The sequence below is a fragment of the Fukomys damarensis genome, unplaced genomic scaffold, assembly GCF_012274545.1.
Source record: "Fukomys damarensis isolate Sample0158 unplaced genomic scaffold, DMR_v1.0_HiC HiC_scaffold_25, whole genome shotgun sequence".
NCBI lineage: Eukaryota > Metazoa > Chordata > Mammalia > Rodentia > Bathyergidae > Fukomys > Fukomys damarensis.
The window spans coordinates 22,937,405-22,962,052 of NW_022900937.1; the positions used below are offsets into that span (position 1 = coordinate 22,937,405).

The window sequence follows — 24,648 nt, forward strand, 5'->3', positions numbered from 1 at the left end:
TATTTGTACCTTGCTCTGTCATCCTTATTAGATCCTAATTTCCTGGAAGTTACATGTATGCATTACCCATTTCTGTGACCAGATGCTGACTTGCATAATTATTTGCACACTGTCGATACTTTGTAGATGCTTTGTAGATTAAGTTACCATCTTTCCAGCTGTCATCTATACATAGTAAGCTTTGGTATGTATAATTTAAAAAATGTTTGCATTTTAATTCTATTTCATATATTTGGTTAACACGGACACCACATTCTGTTTACTTTGCTTCTGACTTGACACAGACTTTATTAATACTTAAATGCTTTGCAGGTGGGGCTGACACATGGAGAAATTGTGGAGTTGTCCACAGTTCTACTCTGGCTCTGCCATTCACTGGCTGTGTAACCTGAGGCAAATCATATCTACTTTCTGGACCTTATTTTGCCTCTGTATTTTTGGGGTGTAATGATTCCTTTTTTATTCTTTAATTTACCACAAGGTTGTTAGGAAGATAAATGAAATAACATGTAGAACTGCTTCATCAACTATAAGTCACCCAGTAACTTCTTTTAGTTAGTTGCACCTGCTGTTTGATGAAGGCACACTTTTTGTTGCTAGCAGCGCCCTACCCATCTGCTTCTCTCTTGTGAAAAACGGGTGGTCTGGATGGAGTATTTTTACGGGGGCAGGATGAGAAATAAACCACATTTATTGCATGGCCAGTGGAACTGGGGCTGTGCTGTGGTGTGTCTGAGGTGTCATCGGAAAGGCTGCTGCAGAGGGAGACCACAGAACCAGAGTAGGCCCTGGGTGTAGAACTACCAGGGAGTCAGCCGTTTGGGAAATTTCTCAAGTCAGAGTTGCTGGACAACAAAAGGCTTTAGGGAATGTGACGGTCCCAATGCTGCAGCGCAGAAGGCTACTACCATTTATAAGCATGAAACGCCGCTTCAAGGAAGGGGTCACCACCCTTACCCGGTGCCAAGAGTTAGGTGAGACCATCGGGCTGGAAGCGCCACCTGTAGGAACATTTCAGGCCTTCCCATTGGCTTCCGCGAAGGAGGAGGGGGCACTTGGGTTGTTTTGCTTTGTGATTGGCTAGTTGGGCAGTTTGGCAAGTCCCAGCAGGCTGAGCGTGAGGGCGGCCAGATATGGCAGAAGCGGGAAAGGGAGCTACGAGCCTCGGAGTTCCAGGAGGTGACGCCGTTCAGTGGCCTTTGCAACGCTATGGCCGTTTCATGCTCTCGGAAGTCGGAGAGCTGTCTGGGTCTGGCTCTAAACCTGGGGCAGCGCCCTCCCCTACGTGGAAGGTGAGGCCTAGGGGCAGAAAAGATCACCAGGCTTTCGTACTCCAGGGAGTAAGGCAAGATTAGCCAGGCCGCACTGGCAGGAGGACGGGAAGAGAAGACGTTGAGGAACCGACTGGCTTGTTGAAGGCGGGCAGGTCTACAGTTGACACAGGAGATATGTGTGCGTGCATGTGTATGTATGTGTGTATTTCTAGGAAGCACAGTTATCAGAATAATCATGTGAGCGAATAGTAAGCATTCATACACAGCTATGCAGTAAATATTGAGCATCAAGTATGTTGCAGAGTCTAGTCAGAGTGCTGGGAATATAGCAGTGAGCAAGACATAAATGAGCCCTACCTTCTAGTCGAGGATGAAATATCTACCCAAATAACCGTAAATTATCGAAGGAGAGATTAAGTTCACCAAGTCGTCGTGTGTTTTTTGTTTTTTGTTTTTTTTTTTTTTTGTACGGGGATAGAACTCGGGTCCTTGAGCTTTGAAAGGCAGGCGGCGGAACCACTGAGCTAAATCCCCGGCCCCATGCTCAGGACTAAATTTGAATTCAATTTAATTTTTGTTTATGCATGTGCTGGGAATTGAATCTAGCCCTCCAAAGTGCTAATATGCTCTGCCACTGAGCTACATTGCCAACCCCTGGTTTCCAGCTTTGCTTCTTGAATTTCTGTGTTCTTGATTAAGTCACTGAACCTCTTTTATATCTTATTTATCGTAAAGTAGAAATAATACCTTAATATTGTCTCAAAAATAATAGAAGTGAAATAGATATTTATAGAGAAAACAATCCTACTTCATAGGATCCTTTTGAGCACTGAATCAGTTGTGCGTTTGTTTGTTGTATATATATATGTATATATACACATATATATGTCATCTGTAATAGAGCCTAAGTTATATGAGGTGGTGGTGGTATTGTTTTGCTGGTGTATTCTATCATTCAGTTCTTTTGGTCTGATTTGACTTTTGGGTGTTGACCTTAGGGTTTGGGGTTATCTACACACCCATACACATATGCACTAGTGTGTGCACTTGTGTTTGTGTGTTTTACGCAGCATTAGCTAGTAGAATAAAAAGAATATGCAGAAGGGACCCACACCCAGGAAAAACTTCCACACATATGATATAGAGGCCAATAAGGCTGGTGTTTAGGAAACAAAGAGAAAAGATGGAACTATCTGTAAGTAATTGGGGCCTTGTGAATATCATCTAAAAACCAGTGGGAAGCCACTGAAAGGGTCTAAGCAGGAGCATTTTTCCTCTCTGAAAGTATCATTCTGAGTGCAGTGTGTAGATGGAATTGGAGGGGAGTATGAGAGGATTCGGAAAAATCACTTAGAACACTGTTGCAATGTTGTAGGCCAGAGATGACATGGGCTAAACCTGGAGGATGATAGTAGAGATGGGGAAATTGGATATATATTTTGGAGGCTAAAAATGACAAGGCTTGGTGATTGATTGGATATGTGTGGTAAGAGTAAGGGAGCAACTAGGTACAAGGTTGTAGAATGTAAAACTCTGGAGGAGGAAGTGAGGGAAAGATCTAAGACTCCAGTTGGGGATACACTGTGTTTAATATGTTTATGAAACATCTGCATGGAGACATTGAGAAGACAGGGTATACTGTTCTGGACTCAAAAGTTAGATCTAGGGTGGAGATGTCAAGGTGTGAGTCAGCAGTATAATAGTGATACTTATAGTCATAGGACTTGATGAGGTTATAGGACTGTGCCCCAAGGTAGTCCAACATCTGTAGGTCAAGTAGAGGGGTGAGAGACCCCAAAAGGATAGAGTTGGGAATCCCTGGGGAGAATGAAGGCCTTTCAGTGCTAGCAAGAGTTATTTCAAGAGGGAGAGATTGATAAATTGTGGAATAAGCTGTAAACCGGAGAAAGATAATGACTAAGGAGTGCTCATTGTATTTAGCAGCATGAAGGTCCTTAATGGTCTTTACCAAGAGAAGCTACAGTGGACTGAAGGGAATAGAAGCCAGTTAGGAGTGAGCTGAAGAGTGACTGATAATGGGAGGAGAAGAACCAAAGTGCCTGGACAATTCTGAGAGGCTTCGCAGTGAATGTGAGCAGAGATAGAGCAGAGTAAATTATTCATCATTCTAGAATGTTAAAGGGCACTCTTTAAGGCTTGAAGTCAATATATCTAGGCCCATTTTTAAAAACATTAAATAACTAGTTGTGCTTTTGTGGAATTCAGTATCCTAAGAAATTATATAAGCTGAAAATACAGAACAGGGTAAGAAAGAGTTAAATTCAAGGATGATAGTTGTACAATTGAATGTTTATAAAAATCTGGGGATGTTTGAGGACATTGAACTTTTGCAACTGGTCCAATAGGTCTCTTGATAACTTCTCTTAACACTCTTTAAGCCCTTTTACCTAGGGCCCTAGAGCATCTGTGTCGCATAGGTTGGCTCAGGTGCAGCCAAGTAACTCTTAATGTTGTACTGCAACTCGGGGGCTATGGATATTTGACCATCTTAACAGTTGATGGTTATAACTTTTCTCTTTTTTTGCAAAGCTTCTCATATTTGCTTATAAGGAACAACACTTTTCAATAGTTTTCAAATGTTTGGCAAAAAGCCATGGCCACAGTGACAAGAGATGAGGTTGGCTTTTGCAGAGCTTTTGGAAACTGAACATTTGTACCTTCCTTTGAATCTCTGCCGAACCGTCCTGCCTGCTGTGATCAGTTTCGCCTAGGTCTTTTTTTTTTTCTTGAAAAGTGAAAGAGAAATAAGATTTGTTCTATTTTATGAGCACTGTGACTATTGTGCAATACTAATAATAATAAAAGATGAGCCATCTAAAGAACTGTACTCTCTAAGTCCCATGTGAATTTCTTATTTTAAAAAAGATGTGGTGCCTGCAGTAAAAATATGTTAGGTAAGGCACAGAAATATATTATGGTGGAGGATAAAGTCATTCTGATAGTTTTTTTTTTTCCTCTAGGGAACTTTCAAGTTCAATCTTGTATAAACCTATTTTGAATTTTTTCTGAAATTATAGAGAGAACCTGTGCTGGTTCTGTACTATTAAGGTGCTTAATTACAGAAAAGATTTTCATCACTGTGGCCATATGCTAAGACAAAAATGTCAACCCAAGAGAAAAAAATGAGTAGTACAACAAGACTTCTAAGACTTGAAAGCTTAGTTGAGAGGTAAAGTCAAATCTGAGACAAAGACTACATATGTAATATAACATGTAGGTATATTGATTTAATTTACTTCTCCAAATTGAGTTATTCTCACTAAAATTGAGTTATTCTATTAAAAGTCAGTATTTAGAGAGAAATTAATAATTAGGAAGCAAACTTTGTAACAGCAAAGAAGAAATAATAAAAGTGGGACAAAAAGTAATATTTTACAGCTATACTACTCACTTTAAAATGCATAGAAATCTGGGGATTTTGTTAGCAACGTAGATTGTGACTCAGTTGGGTAGATTTGGTGTGGGATGTGGGCTTCTGAAGTTCTAAAGAGTTCTCAGGTAGACACAGATGCTGATGGATTGGGGGCCACACTCTGAGAGGCAGGAGTTTAGCAGGTCTTGAATGAAGTGGGCAGCAAAATGAAGTATAGCAAAATTAACAAATGAATTTATGGAGTTATGATGTAAGTTAATCATATTTGTTATGAATATGCAAACATTTTATTAATAGGGTTAATATTTAAACCATCTGTCATCATTTAAATGGGTGAGCAAATGAATTACAAACTTGAACTTGATTTTTGTTCCTTACATCTGTTGGCCCAGCCTTTCTGAAAAGATTATCATAATAACAGATTGGTCCATTTTATGTATTTTATGTCTGAATATAATTTAGTCTACTAATTTGAGAATAATTTTGAAAGGTGATGTTAATTGCAGATTGCTTTTAAATTAAGGTTTTACCATGTTTTTCAGATTCCAAGTATTTCTCGACGTGTCCTAATTGGTTGAACCTGACAGCTTCTTAGTTTTTTTTCTTTCAAAGGGGAAAAAAAAGTCATCCTTTAAGTTTTATAGGAGGAACTTAAAATAATTGCCCTACTTAGAAATTAAGAAGTAGAATATGAAGTTTGTACTTGAGATGAACTTTTAAATGTAGGTTCAACATAAAATATACTTTGACTCCTCTCAACAGTGTTCTTTTTTTTCTTTCATATTCCACGTGCCTTCATTACTACCTAGTGTATGAATAGGTATTTAGGAAATGTTTGAATATGTGGTATGATAACTTTTCTTATAATAATGTGATATTATGAAATGGTAGCTACTATTTGTTTGTTTTGCTTTGTTTATAGCAGCCGTATGAAGCAAATGGTATTATACCCATCTTATAGAGAAGTGAACTGAAACTGAGTTTCATTAGTTTTTTTGGGAACACAGATGTAAATTGAGAAGAAAAAAATTCAGGTCTTGATTTTTCTGTCCCTAAAGCTTGTGCTTTTAGTTGCCATCCTGCTTGCCTTAGAAGCGTTAATATCTCATACGAGAATAACAATTCAATCATGTGGAGGAGGAATTTTGAGATTAGCACACATGGTGAAAATTACAAAGATGGCAGTGTTTTGTTTTTAGGAATATTTAAGATTCTGTAAACCCTAAGACATTTTTTAAAATAATAAAATAGGGCTGAAGATGTAGCTCACTAATTGAGCACTTGCCTGGCACTTGAGGCCCTATGTTATCTCTAGAACCAACCAATCTATAAATATATAATAGTTCTTCTTTGCATGCCTGATGAATTTTGATTGGATCTTTATTCTGAATTTTACCTTGTTAGGTACAGGATATTTTTGAATTTCTATAAATATTCTTGAGCTTTTTTCTGGAGCTAGAAGAGGTTGGGTCCTTTCAAGTCTTGCTTTTAAACTGTGTCAGATTGACCAGAGAAGTGTTTCACTTAGAGCTAATTTTTTCCCCCACTCCTAAGGCAAAACTCCTCAGAGAACTCTGCCAAATGCTCCATAAATTGAAATTTTTCACTTTGGCTGCTTAGAACAGGTGTTATTCCCTACCTTGTGTGAACTCTGGGGAGTGCTTTTTAAATCTTTTCAGGTGGTTCTTTCCCCAGGCTCTGGTAGTTTCCTCACACACATATGTGCTGAGGGGTAGTCAGCGAAAGGGGAGGGTTTACAAGCCTCTGGGTTTCTGTCTTCATGAGTCGCTGCCTCTGAAGTCTGTCCTGCAAACTCTAGTTTCTCTGACCCTGTTGAACTCATGGCTCCATCTCCTAAATTCAGGAATACTCCAGCCATGCTCAGATTTCTCCCCCTTGCTCTTCAGCCTAGGACAGCAGTAGAGTTCACCTCTGTTGTTTCTTGTAATTCCTCAGGAATCATATCCTTTATTAACTGGTATTCAATATCTGAAAATGGTTGCTTCTAATTTGTTCAGTTTTTTTTAGTTTCAGGCAGGACAGTAACTTTGGTCCCAGTTATTTTGTGCTAGTCTGAAGTAGTACATAGTGGGTCTTAGGATTCAGTTCCACTTCAGGTCCTCCACTCAACAAAATATTATTAACTTATCTGGGCTAGTTGGCACTAATCTAGGCACTGGAGATGTTATGGAACTGTCATTTTGGTTTGGAGATTTTGTTTTGGTGAGTCACAAAATCTTAAAGTACAGTTATGTTTCCTGTAACAAGTTTACATTTTGAGAAATGCATTGACTATTCTGTTGTTGTGCAAACATCATAGTGTATATTTACAGATTAAGATGGTGATATCACTAGGTGATATAATCTTAATGGGACCACTGTTGTATAGGCAGACTATAGTATTTGACTGTGACTGAATTAGGCACTAAATGCAGGATTACAAGAACAGGAGCCAGGTTTTTCAAGGTGGGCAGGTGACTTTCGTTAGCATCTCTATGTGTGTGATGAAAACACAGCTTCCTTGTTCCTTGGCAAGACCTATTGAATCAGATTTCAGGGGATTGTTGTGATTTATATGCACTGCAGCCAGTCCTTATGCCTCAGTTCTGAAGGCAGAAAGGGGAAGAACAGTTGACAAAGAAGTGCTGATGCCAAATTGTGCTTTGCAATTGATATTTTCATAAACCTCTTCCTGGTTAGTACTCCCAACTACAGGTCTTACTATGATGCCATAGATGGGAAGCTGATCTGGTTTGAATGTGGTTTGCTGGAAGCTTGGTTCCCCAGTGTGGTGGTGGTGTGCTGAAGGAACCTTTAGCTGGTGAGTGATGATTAGGCCATGGGGGCACCACCTCAGAAGGGACTAAGCTGGTCTTAAGAGAATTAAAGTGAGCCCATCCCATGTGCCTGGTCTCTGTTCCACTTAGCCTTTCCTTTGTGCTTCATCACTGTGTTATAACATGGCTGGAGGATGGGAGTTTCCCCTGAGGCCAAGCCCACAAAGTCACTGATCTTGGATGTTCCGCCTCCAAAACTATGAGCTAAATAAATCTCTTTCTAAAGTACTCACCCTCAGGAATTGTGTTATAGCAGCAGAAAATAGACTAATAGAAACAACAAAAACAACTTATTTGGTGCATGGTTATTGAATGTTAATATCTAGAATAGTGCTTGGCAGATGCCCCCGAAATATTGAATAAATCAAAGCCAGGCATTTAGCTAAGCAACTGAATTCATGTCTCATTTGATCTTCCTGATAACTCTGTTAGGTAGTTATTACTATTTTTATTTTATGGATGAGAAAATTAAATGTACTTCTAAATGGCAAAGTTGAGCTTTGAGAATCCTGAGTCTCATTCCAGATATCTTTCATAAGGCAGTAGTCATCAGTACTATTCACTAAATATACTAAGATTGCATATCCTGGGCCCCTTGAATTTAAGTGTCACGAGCCTGGTCGTGAGCAGGACTGACATGTTGTAGGCAGAAGCTTTAGGAGCCTGGGCATGATTCATCTAATTTTTTCCCCTGGGCTACAGATAAGGCTTCTCTGCTGGCCTGAGTCCTGTGGTGAGGATGTGGGAATGTGCTGTGGAACTCAAAGACAGGCACAGTGAGGATGGATGGATCTGTATACGCAAGAGATAAGCCTTGGCTTTGGGGTCTGTTGATTTCTGTCCTACACCTGACTGATAGGTATAGAAGTGTTTTCATATTTGTAGTTATGTTTAATTGGATCACATGTCATATGCATTGTAGATTGCATAAGCTTTTGAGGAAGAACTTTGTAACTGATGTTCTAACATTTTTTTTTTCTACCACAAAATCATTACTTGTTCCAAAGCTCCAATTTATAAATACATATTTCTACCTCAGGGGTCAGACTGTTCTCTTCCTACAAAAACAAAGGCTTAATTTTATTGTGTAACACAGTTTTCGTAGAGGCCATGGCATATTTACATAACATGATTTAAGGACAGATGTGAAGATGCTTTTCAGCTTAGCATCTTAAGAAGGCTGAAGAAGATAAAGTTTAAAATGAGACCCAGAATATTAAGAAATCATTCATTTTTAGGATTTATTTCCTACATACTATATGCTGGTCACAGCAAAGCTTTGTTTAGAGATAGTTAAGGCGACAGTACTGAGTCAGTTGCTCAAGCAAGCTCAGGGACTTGGTTGTATGGAAAACGGAGGCTCCTTACTTAACCAGTGCCAGTGTGGTATCTGAGAAATAAAATACATTGCTGTGTTCCTATAACTCAGACCTAGGAGTGCAGTGTAGACAGTGGCCCTGTTAGGGACTTCCATGGGTTTCTGAAGGAATGGAAGAGGGCACGGAGCGAGTGTGAGAGACACACAGAGCTGGAGGCTCTGCTGTGGGAATGCTGATGGAAAGGATTGCTTCCTGGTCTTGGTGATTTCTGCAGGATTTATTAGTCTGGGAAATGTTTAAGGATACTCAGCGTTTTGGAGAAGTGTTGTAAGAGCATTTGTTACAGAAAGAACATTAACTAGAGGGACCTGGACTGGCAGTTTCAGAGACATAAAGAACTTTCTCCTTGGTTGCAAGAAGGTGTTTTGAGTAGATATATTCTAGGTGAGTGATGGCGAACCTTTTAGACCTTTCAATGATTAAAAACAGCCCACTGTGGCATACATGCCATAGGTTTGCTACCACTTTTAGTTAATTCTAGCACCTAGTTTAAAAGGACTGGATGGGCTGGGAATATAGCTCAGCAGTACAGCATCTGCCTGGCAAGCACAGGCCCCGAGTTTGATTCCTGGCACCAAAAAAAAGACTGGATTCTTTCATGATCAGTAATCTAAGTAGGGTTATGTGGTAAGGAAAGGGCAACCATCTCTTATGCTTTGGTATATATGAAATCATTTTTGTGTTTTTCTAAAACAATTCATTATATGTCATTATTTGGGAGGACAGAGATGGAGTTTCATTATTTTTATTGTTACTGGTAACCCTATATTTCTTGGGAGAAAAAAGCATAATTTTACAGTTTGGTAACTAGTATGTGGCAGGACCACATTCATTAACATAATCTACAAATCTATCAAAATAATTTATGAAACTCTTTAGGATGGAGAGTCAGTTGATAGACTGCTTAGCAAGTTTTGCACTTTTTTCATGTTTTCTAATGCGTAGGTCAGCAGTTTGGGCCAATAAATAAAGCTGTAACCCTTTTTGAAGGATCTTAAAAGTAGAAAACAAAATCCTTAATCAAGTACATAATTTTAGTTCATCACAATCTGAAAAAGTGTTTTAACTTTTCTTATAGTATAATTTAAGTACATTTGAAATACTTTTCTATAGTATGTTCATATAATTCTTCTGAATTTGTACTTCATTTTAGATATGTACTACAGATTTGCATAAATATATTCATATAAATTATGAGAAGCTTCTGTATTTAATCAATATAAGCCATGTTCTGGAGTTTTAACTGATCTTAAATTGAGATAGACTCCAAATAAATCCAAACGTATGCTATCAAGATGATGGCAAAACACTGGTAAATAGGGGTCAGATTGATGTAAATCTTCTTTTTTTTTTTTTGATACCAGGATCAAAATCAGGACCTTGTGCTTGCAAGGCAGGCATGGTGTCATTGACTTACCTCTCCGGGCCCCTGGATGTAAATCTTAAACCATCTTTAGGCTGGTGACTCAAATATGACTGTGATTATTGTTCTCTGAGAGCTTACAGTTAATATCTTTTTTCAATTATGACTTAGTCATTAGAGATAACATTTTTCTTTGAATTTTTTGTATTGTGTTAATGTGAACATTCTAGTAAAATACTAAGTTATCCCTCATTAAGAGTACTTTCCAGGGGCTGGGGATTTTAGCTCAGTGGTGCTGCCGCCTGCTTCCTCAAAAGCACAAGATTCCGAGTTTGATCCCTGGTATCAAAACAAAACAAAACAAAACAAAAACAGAGTACTTTCCAGGAGTCAGAAATAAGCAGTGTTTTTTCCTTGGATACTTGGATTATGTTAGATGTTAAGATACTGGAATTTCTATGTAGAATTAATACGTTACATTCACGTCCTAAGTGTAGCGTCTCTGTAATAAGTGCAATGCTTTCCTTAACCTTGATTTTTACTTAAAGAACATGGAAGCTTCTTATAACATTTTATTCTAAAGAATCTCAAGCATGATCACAAGTAGAGAGAATAATATAATACAAATATTTATGTGTGTATCTTAGTGGTAGAGGCACTTGCCTAGCATGCAGGAAGCCCTAGGTTCAATAACCAGGATTAAAAAAAATTTTCCTCGTTGTTTATTTTGAAGTAAATACCATGTCTTATATAACCAGTAATGATTTCAGTTTCTATCCCTAAAAGAAAAGGACTTAAAAACATAGCCTGATTCCCTAGAAATTAAGAGTTCTTTACCCTTATAAAGTAGTCAGTATTCAGATTTGAGATGTTCTTTCACAAGCACCATAATTCTTTTAAACAGGACCATACATTGTGGTTGATTGGTAGATTTTTTTTTAATCATTAGGTTTCCTGGCCATATGTTTCCTTGACCCTCCTTCTTCTCTCACTTCCTTGCAATTTGTCATTGATGAAGAAACCATGCTGTTTTACAGAAATTCTTAAGGGCATGGTTGTTGCTGACTGCATCTTGATGCAGGTTAATCTGATCTTTTATATTGTTTCTTGTGAATTGATGATTTAATCTACAGGTTCATCAAATTAGGTTGATTCTTTTGGGAGAAGATTACTTATTTAGGTAGGTTGGTTTTCTATTAGAAAGAAATATATATGTGTGTGTGTGTGTGTGTGTGTGTGTGTGTGTGTGTGTGTGTGTGTGTGTGTGTGTGTGTATACCTATTAGAAATATACTTTAAATACAAAAATGTAAGATGGAAAATGTGTCATGCTAATACTATTTAAAGAGATATATAATGTGTCTTTTTAGGAAAATGTTATTGATGGGCAATGTGAATCTTTATTATCTGGAATATTTCTCTAAAGAAAGACTTTCTCATATCTACTGTAGCTTATCTGGCAGTTGAATTATATAGGAAAGGTAGGATAAATGCTTGGTTCTTTTTTTTATTAACCACTTTTTTAAAGTGAGTTATTTCCCTAGAATACTCTAACATTGAAGTGGGATATTTTTGTTTTTAGCTGGAAGCTTTTAAGATTTTTCTCTATGCTTGGAATTCAGGAATTTGACCAGATGTGCTTAGTTGTTGATTTTTCTTCCACCCCATTAATGACTGGAACTTGACCCCTTTCCACCTTCGTTTAGTCGCATACCTTTCTGCGATTGTAGGATATTTTCTTGTATTATTAGTTTACTCAGTGCCTTTTCTCAGTCTGTTTTCCTCCCTCCACTTTAACCCCTGTCATTAACATTTGCTCTTCTGGCTCTGAATCTTCATTCCATGTATCTTACAGTGTACTGCATGAATTCTTCTTTGTGGTTTTGTTCTGCAGTTCTAAATATTTCTCCTGCTTCATCTTTCAGACTTAATTTGCTCTCACTAGTGTCCATCCAAATCTTCAATTAGCTATTGAATTTTTATATTTATAAAACAACATTTTAGCTCCAAGATTTCCCTTAAGTGTTATTAATAATAATTATTATTTTGATTCAACTGTTGATCTCTAGCAAGTTTGTTTTTAGGAACTGCCTGTTTTGGGTTTCCTGATTGTTATTCATTGCCTTTGCCTATTGGGTATGTATCTACTTTCCTTTGTCTAACTTTCTTGAGTCTTTTCATCCTGGGCCTCAAAGTTTGTCAGGGGACACTTTTAAGTGCTAATTGTTAGGAAAAGCACAGAATGGTCTTTTTGGCCTCCTGCAGAGAATTAGAAAGGGTTTACTGAAATTGTCCAGGTGCATTGTGACTCCGTGGAGATTGAGAGACCAGTAGGGGCTTCAAAATGCAGTCTGGTGACTGCCCCTGACCTTGAGGTCCACCAATTTTCTTTGGCAACATTCTCCCAGAGAACAGTAGCCTTGCCCTCATCCTGGGACTCGGTTTCTCCTAGAGAGGGAACATGTTACACCTTCAACCTCAACCCAACATTTGTTGGGCTAATCCTCCAAGTTTGGGTCACAATGGGCTAATCCACTTGGATTAGATTAGGGAAGGAAAGACTGTAGGGATATAGTAAAGCTACCATTTTTCCTGAAGCCCTTAAAAGTTCTTAAATTAGGCTTTGATGAACTGTATGAACTCACTATATAGACCTCTTAAATGAGAGATTTTAACAGATTTGAAAATCACTAAGCCTGGAACCCACTGCCCCTAGATGACTGGTTAACTCTCTCATAGCTTTGGGTCTTTGTTTAGCTTCTCAGTGATACCCTCACCCTGGCCCTTTATATTTTATTTTGAGATAAAGTCTAACTAAGTTGTCCAGACTGACCTCAAACTTGTAATCCTTCTACGGATAGGGATTTAGCTCAGTGGTGCCACCGCCTGCCTGGCAAGTGCAAGGTCCCAAATTTGATTCCCCAGTACCAAAACAAAAAACTTGTAATCCTCCCGTCTCAGCCTCCAGAGTAGCTGGGTTTAAAGGTGTGCAACACTACATCTGGATTCAAGATTGCTTTGTTGATGTGGATTGCATTCAGTCTGCACACTACTAAATGGTGTGGTTTCTTTAACAATAATTTACTACACAGAGGTGGAATATTTTTGCATTTATTTGTGTCATCTTCACTTTCATTATTTTATAGCTTTTAGTGTAGAAATCTTTCACTTTCTTGGTTAAATTTATTCCTTCCTACATAGCTTTTTTTTTTTTGTATATAGCTATGGCACTTGTTGATTTTTAGGTAATTTGCTATTACCGTATAGGTATGCTACTAATTTTTTGTATCCTGTAATCTCATTGAATTTATTGATCCAATAGTTTTTTAGTGAAGTCAAAATTTGCCAAACCTTGTTCTGTGGTCCACAATATAGTTTGTCTTGGTGAATGTTCTGTGTACACTTAAGAAAAATGTGTTTTGTGCTAGTATGGGTGTTGGGTGGAGTATTGTGTAAATGTCAGTTAGGTCATGTTAGCTGATAATTTCTTCCAAGCTTCTTTGTACTTGATAATTTCTATCTTCTCGTTCTATCAGTTATTGAGAAAGGTATAGAAATATGACTCTAAATGTAGATTTGTTTCTCCTTATAGTTCTACCATGTACTGTTTCATGTATTTTTAAGCTGTTATTGGAAGCATAAATGTTTCAAATGCTTATGTTTAACTGACCTAAGTATCATTATGAAATGACCTCTTTACCTTTTGCTATTATCTGATACTGCTATAACCACTGCAGCTTTCTTTTCTTTGCTTTTATTTATTTATTTATTTATTTTTTGTTTTTTTGAGACAGGGTCTCACTGTATAGTTGAGACTGACCTGGAATTCACTATGTAGCCCAGGCTGATCTCCAACTCACAGTGATCCTCCTGCTTCAGCCTCCCAAATGCTGGGATTACAGGCGTGCACCACCACGCCCGGCCCTGCCACTTTCTTTTAAGTAGCATTAGCGTGACACATATTTTCCATTTTACATTTTATATTTAAAGTATATTTCTAATAGCATCTAGTTGTGTTTTGTCCTTTGCTTTGACAACCTCTGCTTTTAATTGGGGTATTTAAACTATTTGTATTTATTGTGATTATTGATTATTGAAATTTAAGTTAATCATTTTGTTATGTAATTGATCTGTTCTTTGTTCTCGTTTTGTTCTGCCTTCTTTTGAATTAATTATGTATTGTTTATAACCTCACTTATCAATGATGTTTTTAAAGATATTTACATAATAAATTAGTACATAATTATTCATGTAATTACTGTTTCCAATGTTCATTCTGTTACGGAGCTCTCACTTTTCATCTGATACTATTTCCTTTTTTTCCTGAAAGACTTCAACATTTTTTTTTCAGGGCAGATCTTCTAGTGATTCTTTCTGAAAACACCTTCGTTTCCTTTGAAAAGCTTGCTTTCTTAATCTGGTGCCTTCCCCTTTTTTTTTTTCCCCAGTATCAGGGATTGAGTTCAGGACCTTGCACTGAGCTAAATTCCCCACCCTTTGGAAATTTTATATTCATTTTTCCAGTCAAAATATCCTGCACACCTATTATGTGGCAGGCACTGTCCTAGGCATTTGTAGTGACTAAAACAGAAAAAAAAAAGTCTTCATGAAGATTAAATCTTGCTCAGGTTAGACAGATAAAAAATAAGAAAAGATAATGAAAAAGGTGTAAGAGGTATGGAGAAGAGTAAAACTGAAGAAGGAGCAGCAGAAGTCTGGCCTAGTGATAGGGAGTTCTCAGCAAGATGGTTGGAAAGGTCTTATCCACCCATATGACATTGAGACAAAAACCTGAAGGAGATGCAGAAATGAATCCTGTGGATGTCCAGGAGAGGAGAATTCCAGCTAAACAGCTATTGTAAAGCCCTAAAGTTTATAGTTTTAAATATGCCTTGTGGCTCAGGGAGCAGGGAGGAGGGGCCCGTGTGCTTGGTGGAGAGCAGGGAAGCAAAGGGACCACACCATGGAGCACCTCCCAGGACTTTGGGAATGAGCTGGAAAGCTGCTCTGGGGCTTTGAGCTGGAAATGACGTGATCTGACTGTGAAGTTTTAAAAGGGTAACTCTGCTTACTCTTTTGCAAATACGATAAACTGTTTTGGAGAGGAGAAGGAAGAGGGGACTTGGGGAAGCTAATCAGGAGGTTATTATAATAATCCAGCTAGCAGGAATGATCATTCAGACTAGGCCTGTGAGAAGTTGGGTTTTCGATATTTTGATAATAGACATGAATGATTTGATGGATAGATTGGATATGGGTATGAGAAAAGAAGGAATGATTCTTCTAATTCTAGAGACTTAGAAGGACAGAATTACTTTCAGAGATGGAAGAACTGTGGGAGTCAGATGCTTAAAACAAGCCTACCACGTGGAACATGCTTTGTTAAGTATTGAGTAGATAAATGAATAAGGAGGTTAGGAGTTCGAGGTTGGGACTTTTAATTCTGAGATGGCTATTAGATCTTCAAATGAGATGTTGGTTGTGAATTAGAAGTGACAGTTTGGAGCATAGGGGGAGAGAAGTATAATCTGGGACTCTCCTGGAAGTCATTGTCACCATTTGAAAAAAAAATTATAAAATTTGGAAAGACTTGGCATTCTTGTAATAAGTGTTCCTATCCAGCAAGAGACATTTATGAGAATGTTTACAGAAGCGTTATTTGTAGTAGCTCTATACTGGGGAAAATACAAATATGAAGAAAGAATAAATTATGGTGTAGTCATAGAAAGGCCTTGGATGGTAATGAAATCAATGTACGTGCAACATTGATGAAGCCAAATGTAAAATTCTTTCTGTGTAATTCCACTTGTGTTAACAGAACTAAACTATGTTGTTAGAAGTCAGTATGGAGATTATTTTAGGAGAGAAAGAAGCAAGTAGTGATTGAAGACAGTACAAGGGGCCTTCTGGAAATCTGGTAATGTGTTTCTTCATTTAATGCATCGAATGGTCATGATGTGTTGTTTCCTTGATTCATCGTTCATTTTGCTATATACATTTATGTTTTGGTTACTTTTTGGTATATATACCATATTTCTTTTAAAAGTTCAACTGCTGTGTTAACATATTGTCTTCCAAAGAATTTGTTGTCTAGACTCTAGTTTTGAAAGTTGTGCTTAACTTCTAGCTGTCCTACTGGTTCTATGCGGTCATGGAACATACCGGATAATCCATATAGACTGTGGTGGGTTTTGCAAGTTCTCAGTACCAGAAAAGAGGTAAAATAACTGCCACTAGAGGGGTTTGTGTAGGGCTTAGCATATTCCCTTTGACACCTAAAGTGTTTGCTCTTTAAATTTGAGATTTTAAATGAATTAGAACTCAGTAAGAAATTAATGAATTTAAATATAGTAGTAAAGCTCCAAACTTACATATGAAACTGTAAGATAGAGCACTATATCTCGATGGACTGTAGGACTTTTTTTGTTTTGTTTTGTTTTGTTTTGTTTTGTTTTTGGTACTGGGGATTGAATTCGAGTCCTTGTACTTGAGAGGCAGGCGCCGGAACCACTGAGCCAACTCCGCAGCCCTATAGGACCATTTTAAAGTATAACTAACTCAAATTAGCTATATGTTAATTACTTTGAACTTTGGGCATTAAGTATATTATAATTATCACATCATTTATAAGAGATGTATGCATTATAATGTTTGTTAATGATATTAAAGCCACCTACACAGTAGTCATTTAAGACCCAATCCCACTCTCGACGTGCATAGTGTTCATGCCCTCCCTGCTACTTTAATTGCCTCAGCTCCTCACCACAGCTTAATAGTTTGGAACTACAGACCAAATCTAACAAGATCAAATATAAAGGGGGTAAATCCAAGGTCTTACATTTAGGTTTAAGATAAAGAAAGGAAAAGTATGATCTTTCACAAATGTAGGTGATGAGCTACATGTTGCTTTATTGTACCCCTGAAAAGGTTAGTGTGACAGTAGGCTACACTACTGCATGCACCAAGGAAATAGATGATACTGAGAGGATTATGTCAGGTTTGTGGCACTATATCTTGAATGACTGTAAAACTAGAACTGATCCAAAGAGAAGCATCTGGTTTCAAGGGGATGTGGAACATGAATTATTTAGCTAAAGAAAAAGGGACTCTGAAGTCTCACAAATTCTGTAAGGCATTATCTCTGTATTATAGAAAGGAAATTGAAGCTCAGAGAGAACAAATAATTTCTTAAAATGTAACTGAAAGGTTCTTGGCTTAGCTCTTGGCTCTTAATCTGGTACTTTTTTGTTTCAAAACATTGGTATTTATGTTCACCTTTTAAAGTGCTGGCTGATGGCTTGTATATATACTGGAGAAACTTGGAACTAAAAGGGAATGATTATAGATTGAATGAAAAGAAAGAGAACACTTAAGGTAGAAGGATGAATCTGAGAACATAGTTTGGTTATTATAACAGTAAATTTATCAGGATTACAGAAATATTTTTTAAAACATATTTCTCTCTGTCTGTTTTTTAAGGTTTTTGATTCCAATGAAGAATCTGGGTATCTTGTTCTCACCATAGTTATATCAGGCCACTTCTTCATTTCCCAAGGACAGACACTACTGGTAGGTTTTATGCTTAATAGTTTAATATGCAAATATGTTTCTATATCTCTTTAGCTTTACATTAATTTTTGTACCCTCATACTTCTTCCATCTCCAAATTCATTAAGTTCAACAAATTAAACATCAAACCTGCTATAATAGTGGAAAATCAGGGCCCGGGGATTTAGCTCAGTAGCACCTGCGTCTGCCTTGCAAGTGCAAGGTCCTGAGTTTGATCCCCAGTTCTGGGGAATATATGTATAAATAGTGGGAAAGAGAGCAGCATACTGAATATTGCCTTCCCTCAAGGAGTTTAGGGTTAATGGGATCAGAGTAGATCAAAGGATTGAGATTGACTGGTATGTAAGGAAGTGTTCTTAATTGGGGAAATTGATTTGAAGACAGTCTAGATTTACAGAGAAGACTGGGCAGGGTTTTCTGGATAGGGAAAACCGCAGATGCAGAGGGATAACTAAAAGGAAACAAAGAATAGTTTTTTAATTGATGAAGCCCTCCATAAATCTCCCAATTTTATAAAGATAAATTTGTTCTTTATTCTGAATATGTATGTGTATGTGTGTGTATGTATGTATGTGTATATATATTATATATATGTATATATAATATATATATATTTAAGGAAATATATATATGTATATATGTGTGTGTTTATATATATATTTAAGGAAATTTCACAATGAAGAAATATATAAGAACCACTTTGCTTGAAAGTTTAGGTTATGTAGAAACAAAATGAATGAAGAAATAAGACAATTATTAACTTCTAAAGAAGTTATACAAGAAATGAAATACTGTAGAAAGTTATTGCATCATTTAGCTAGGTATACTGTCCCCCCAGACCTAATGCATTCATAACAACTGTTTGCTGGATGTCTATATGGGCATAATTTATTCATTTAACAAATGTTTATTGACCAATTAGAATATGCTGGGCATTTTGGAGGCTGCAAGGGATATCAGTGAGCAGCAGAGAGAAATCCCTGATGTCAACGAGTGTCATCATTCTAGTGAGGAGAAACAGCGATAAGCAAATGGGCCAAATACATTTAAAAGACATTAATTTTGGTGACTGTCTTATTACACAATGGTAGCATCCCACATGTGTGTATTATCATGGTTCATCCTTCCACTTAATTAAAATGCAGCCTTGTCAGTGAGTGTGAGGTGACCCACAAAGCCATCTTTGTGTTCCTTGCAACTTGCAGAACTGCAGCCTGAGTTGCACTACTTTGCTTTATTGGCATTGTCAGTGCCTCCATCTGCCCTATGAGATGAGGTTTCTGTAGCTTTTAGGAAGGGATAGTCCCGACTGAGGGGCACCTAGTACATGGCTAGTTCTCCCTGGCAGGGTCATGGGTCTTTGCTGAATGGTGGCACAGGTGCAGCCTGGCTTTCTCAGGCACAGTGCTCTACCCAGTGCTTTGTCTCTGACCCATCTTTCTGTCCCTCTGTGAGTGTTGTACACTGATACAGGTTGCTTTGTATCATATGGGGAATGATGTCTGCACTACCGTGAAAAATTTACCAGCTGTTAAGTGGGTACTGTTGAGAAATATAAAGATAACCCTAACTCTACAGTTTAATCCATGTTGTGTGCATATATGTATTTGTCTATTGAGGGTTTTTTAAAATTGATTTCTCTTTATGTTGGGGGGGTGTTAGTGGGGACTGAACCCTGGACCAGTCCTTTTTTATTTTTTAGAGATGATCTTCACTAAATTACTAAATTGATTTATACTTTTAAAAATGTTCTTTTAAAATTATCTTTCCTGAGGTATAATTTATATGAAATGAAATTCAGATTGTAAGTGTTCAGCTAGATAGGTCTTGGCCCCTGCATGGCTACCATCGCAGTCACAGTGGAGGTCTTTCCAGGTGACCCAGCACTTGCATGCACACTTTGCAGTAAGGCTCCTCTGCCCACCCTCGGCACCCAGCAGCCACGGGTCTGCTATCACTATCATTCTGGCTTTTCTTTTTTAAACATATATTTTTAAAGTACACCTATTTTTTCACTCGCTGGGTAAATTGTGTGTATTTACTGTATATAATACTAACTTGAAGAATGTATACTCTGTGCATTGACTATGTCTAGCTGATTCACATATGCATTACTTTCATACAGTTCTTTGCCTTTACTCAAATTTCGTGTAACAGAGTCATAGAATATAATATAGCCTTCTGTATCTGGTTTCTTCTTTTAGCATAATGCTTTTGAGATTTGTCCATTTTGTGCACTATCAGTAGTTCACTCCTTTCATTAGCATATCTTTCCATTGTTGAACAATATTCCGTGGTATAAATAAACTTCACTCATTCAACTTTTGATGGATGGATGTTTGCATTATTTCCATCTTTTTTATAATAATGAATAATGCTGCTAAGCACATGTATATAAGCCTTTGTACGAGCATGTGTTTTTCTTTTTCTTTGGTAAATTCCCAGGAGAGGAACTGCTGGATCATATGGAATATCTCTCTTTAACTTTCTTTCTTTCTTTTTTCTTGGTACTGGGAATCGAACTCAGGTCCTTGTGCTTGCGAGGCAGGCACCGGAACCAGAGCTATATCCCCGGCCCTCTCTCTTTAACTTTCTAAGAAACTGCAAAACTATTTTTCAGTTTCATTCATTTTTTTTTCCCCTTTTTCTTTTTTGGTACTGAGAATTGAACTCAGGCTCTCATGCTTGCCAGGCAGGTGCTGCACCCCTGATCTACATCCCTGGCCCAGTTCCATTTGTATAGTATAAACAAAGTATGAGTGCCCTTGATATACCACATCCTCGCCAACACTTGGTATTGTCAGTCATTTTTAATTTTAGCTAGTAGGTGTGTAGTGGTGCCTTATAGTGGTTTTAATTTGCATTTCTTTTCGTATGCTTACTTTCCATTTGCATGTCTCCTAGGGGATGTGTGCACCTCTTAACCATTTTCTACTGAGTTGTTTACCTTCTTATATTTGAATTATGAAAGTTCTTATTCTGGTTAGACTCTTTTCATCAGAAATACGTTTTGCAAATATTTCTCCCAGTGTTTTGTTTTTGTTTTGTTTTGAACTGGGAATCAAACTCAGGGCCTTCAACTTGACAGGCAGATGCTGTGTTGCTGAGCTACATTCCCAGCCATCTCAGGCTTTGTTGTTGTTGTTTAGTATCCTTTGAAGATAAAACTTTTAAAGTCCATGTTTTTTTCTGCTCTTTCATGCTTTTTGTGTGCTACTTAATGAATTTTCATGTATTCCAAGATTGCAAAGATAATTTTCTGTTTTATTCTAGAAACTTTACATAATTGTAGCTTTGTATTTAGAACTATGGTCTGCTGTTAAATTTTTAGTATTAATACTTTTTTATTATTTATTTTACAAAATACTTTCTTTGCCTCAAAGCAATCTTATGAAATGTAATCATGGATCTTAGGGAATGTACTTTTAAAATTAATTTTAAAATAAACGTTAGTTTTTAATATGAAAGTTTAAGGATTCGGGTTTATTTTTGGCATATAGAGATCAGTTATTGCAGGGGTTTTTTAAAATTGAAAAACCCACTTTTCATCATTGAATTACTTTGGTGCCTTTTTGAAAATGTTTGCTAAGTACTCTATGTGTTGGCTTATTTCTAGACTCTTTTCTATTCTTTTGACCTGTGTGTGTCTTTACTGCAATCACACACACTCCTGATTTCTTTTGCTTTGTTGTAATTTTTTAAATCAGGTAGTGTAATTCCTCCAACTGTGTTCTCTTTCAAAGTTGTTTTGGCTATTCTGGGTTATTTGCATTTTCATGTAAATTATAGAATGTGCTTTCCTACAAAAGAGCTTGCTAGGATTTTGATTGGGACCGCTTTGAATCTATAAATCAGTTTGGGGAGAATTGACTTCCTACTACTGTCTTCCAGACTCTGAGCATGTTTTAAGTCTCCATTTATTTGTATCTTCTTTTAATTTCTCTCAGCAGTATTAAGACCAGTATTGTAATGATTTGCTAAATCTGTCCACAAGTGTTTCATATTTTTGTTATTAGAAATAGAATTTTTGCAATTTGGATATCTAATGGTTTGTTGCTAGTATATAGAAACACAAGATGAATATTAAAAATCATAAACTCATATATTACATAGCTTTTATGTAGACTTCTTAGGATTTTCTGCCTAACCCGTTACTGCAACTAATGACAGTTTTACCTTCTCCTTTCCAATCTGTTTACTCTCCCAGGCTCCTCCACCCTCTTCCTCCAAATTACGCTGGCTAGGACAGTGAGAGGTGATGTCCTTGCCTTGTTCCTAGTCTTAGGAGGAAAACATTCATTCTTTTCATCATTAAGTATAATGTTACCTGTACATTTTTTCAGACACTATGAGATGGAGAAAGTTCCCTTCCATTCTTAGTTTACCTAGTTGCTTTATTCTCCGTTAAGATTCTAGTAATTTCTAAATTAAAACTGTTCATGTATGTATTTAAGGTATTTAGTGTGGTGTTTTAACATACATATACCTGTGAAATGATTACTATAGTCAAGCTATTAACATATCATCACCTGTGTTCACTTCGGCAACACACATACTAACATATCATCACCTAATAAAGAGTCACTGTGTGTGAACATTTAAGATCTGCTCTCAATAAATAGAGTATTATTAATTGTAGTCACCATGCTGTTCTAAGGTCTCTAGAATTTCATCATACTACATAACTCAAGCTTTATACTCTTAGACCAACATTTCCCGTTTCTTCCATGCTTCTCTTCACTCCTAGTAACCACCCTTCTACTTTCTGCTTCTATGAAATCACCCTTTTTAGATTCCACATATAAGGAAGATCATGCAATATTTTCTTTTTGTTTATTATTTCACTTAGCATTGTGTACTTCGGGTTTGCTTATGTTGTAAAAAAAATGGCAGGATTTCTTTTTAAAAGCTGAATATTATTCCATTGTTTGTATGTATGCATGTATTTATCTGTTTATCCATTGATGGACACGTAGATTGTTTTTATTTCTTAGCAGTTACAAACATTGCTGCAATCAGCATGGGAGTGCAGCTGCCTCTTCTAAATACTGATTTCCTTTCCTTTGCTTATGTACCTATGTACCTAGAAGGGAGATTTGCTAGATAATATAATAGTGCTATTTTTCATTTTTTTGAGGAGCCTTCATACTGTTTTCCATAATAGATGTACCAATTTACATCCTCACCAATAATACGGAAGGGTTCCCTACTTTCCACATCCTCACCAACAGTTTTTATCTTTTGTCTTTTTGGTAATGGCCACTCATGAAGCTTGGAGTGGTATCTCACTATAGTTTTGATGATTAGTCATGTTGAGCACCTCTTCAGTAGGCTGCTGGCTGTCACCCAGTCTGTGGAGAATTGTCTATTTAGGTCTGCTGTAATCTGGATATTAAATGTCAGTCAAATACCTGTGTGTTGAAGGCTTCCCCAGAATGGTATTGGAATGTATGGAATCTTTAAGGCGTAGGGCTTAGTGCGTGGCTCAGGGCACTGGGGCATGGCCTTGAAGGATAGTGGAGCCCAGCCCCTTCTTCCTCTGAGTTGCTCCCTGATCAAGAGGTGAGTGGTTTTGTTCTCTTCCACCCTGATAGACCACCACAGGCCCACAGCACTGGGGCAACCAATGATAGACTGGAGCCTCCAAGGCTACGCTAGAGAACCCTTTCCTCTCTGTAAACTGATTATCTCAGGTGACAAGAAGCTGACTGATGAAAGGTCCTTTCCTATTTTTTAAGTGGATTCTTTGCTTTTCACTGTTGAATTGGGTTCCTTGTACATTTTGGTTATTAATCTCTTATTAGATGTGAGGTTTGCAAAAATGTCCTTCATTTCTTTGTGTTGTCCTTTCATTATTTTGATTGTTTCCTTCACCGTAGTTTGCTGTTTTCAATCGTGAATAAGAGTTGAGTTTTTTTTGTTGTTTTGTTTTGGTACTGGGGATCAAACTCAGGACCTTGCGTTTTTGAGGCTGGCAGCAGCATCACTGAGCTAAATTCCTGACCCTGGAGTTGAGGTTTTTTTTAATGCTTTTCTGCGTTTACTGAGATGTTTTATCTTTTTTATTTAGCTCTGTTAATAAATTTTAAAAGTAATCAGCTCTTACTGAATCAAACCTTATTGTACAAGTAGTTGATTTTAAAAATTGCATAGATGTGTAACTGTAATAAAAGTAAGAATACATAGTTAAAAGATACTTTACTCTCTAAAAACAGTTTTTGTCAGCTCAGACAATTTATTCAGTTTTGAGAGGGGCTCCACATAAAACAACATCTAGAATAGCGAATACATTTGGATTATAACACATTTCAATTGCGATTTTACATTGGTATTACATGTCTGTGCCCTCTCCCCTCATACTGATCTGAGTTGTGACCTGTTTTTGGAATTTTTCTCATGGGAAACAGGGATGAGATGGCTGTGGCATTCCACAGCTGCTTGTGTGTATGAGAATCTAGTTGTGGGTGTGGATTGAAATGTGCTGTATTTATTCTCATTTTTTGGAAGCTGACTCTCCCTCAAGAGTCATTTCTTTTAGGGAAACTAATGGCTTATGCTCAGTAACAGCTCCATGTGTATATGTTTTTGTAAAAATTCAAACGGGTCAGCAAAGGTTTGGGTTTCCTGCCTGGATCTGAGTTGCCGTTTGAACTCATTTTCCCTAGAACTTCATAGGGCTCTGTATGCTGCCTCCTGTGAGGCCCATGGGATGCCGTGGTTCAGGTGAACTGTGTGTATGGTGTTTACTGATGTTACCAGTTTCCCTTTGTCTCACTTGTTTAGTGTCTGCGCTTAGCTGCAGATGTCCCTGGGGAGGGCTCCATGCAGACCTA

The 24,648-nt window shown here is 37.3% G+C and overlaps 1 protein-coding gene across 2 annotated transcripts in view; it reads left to right on the forward strand.

Annotated features, from left to right (window-relative positions):
* The first annotated feature begins 1,112 nt into the window (after positions 1–1,112).
* Positions 1,113–24,648, forward strand: part of Rec114 (REC114 meiotic recombination protein) — a 77,809-nt gene continuing 54,273 nt past the window's right edge. For both annotated transcript variants that reach the window (XM_010627044.2, XM_033756249.1), the window contains exons 1-2: positions 1,113–1,292; positions 17,726–17,815. In XM_010627044.2, the coding sequence (XP_010625346.1) occupies positions 1,134–1,292; positions 17,726–17,815 (249 nt within the window). In that variant the 5' untranslated portion in view covers positions 1,113–1,133. The remainder of the gene's footprint in view (positions 1,293–17,725; positions 17,816–24,648) is intronic.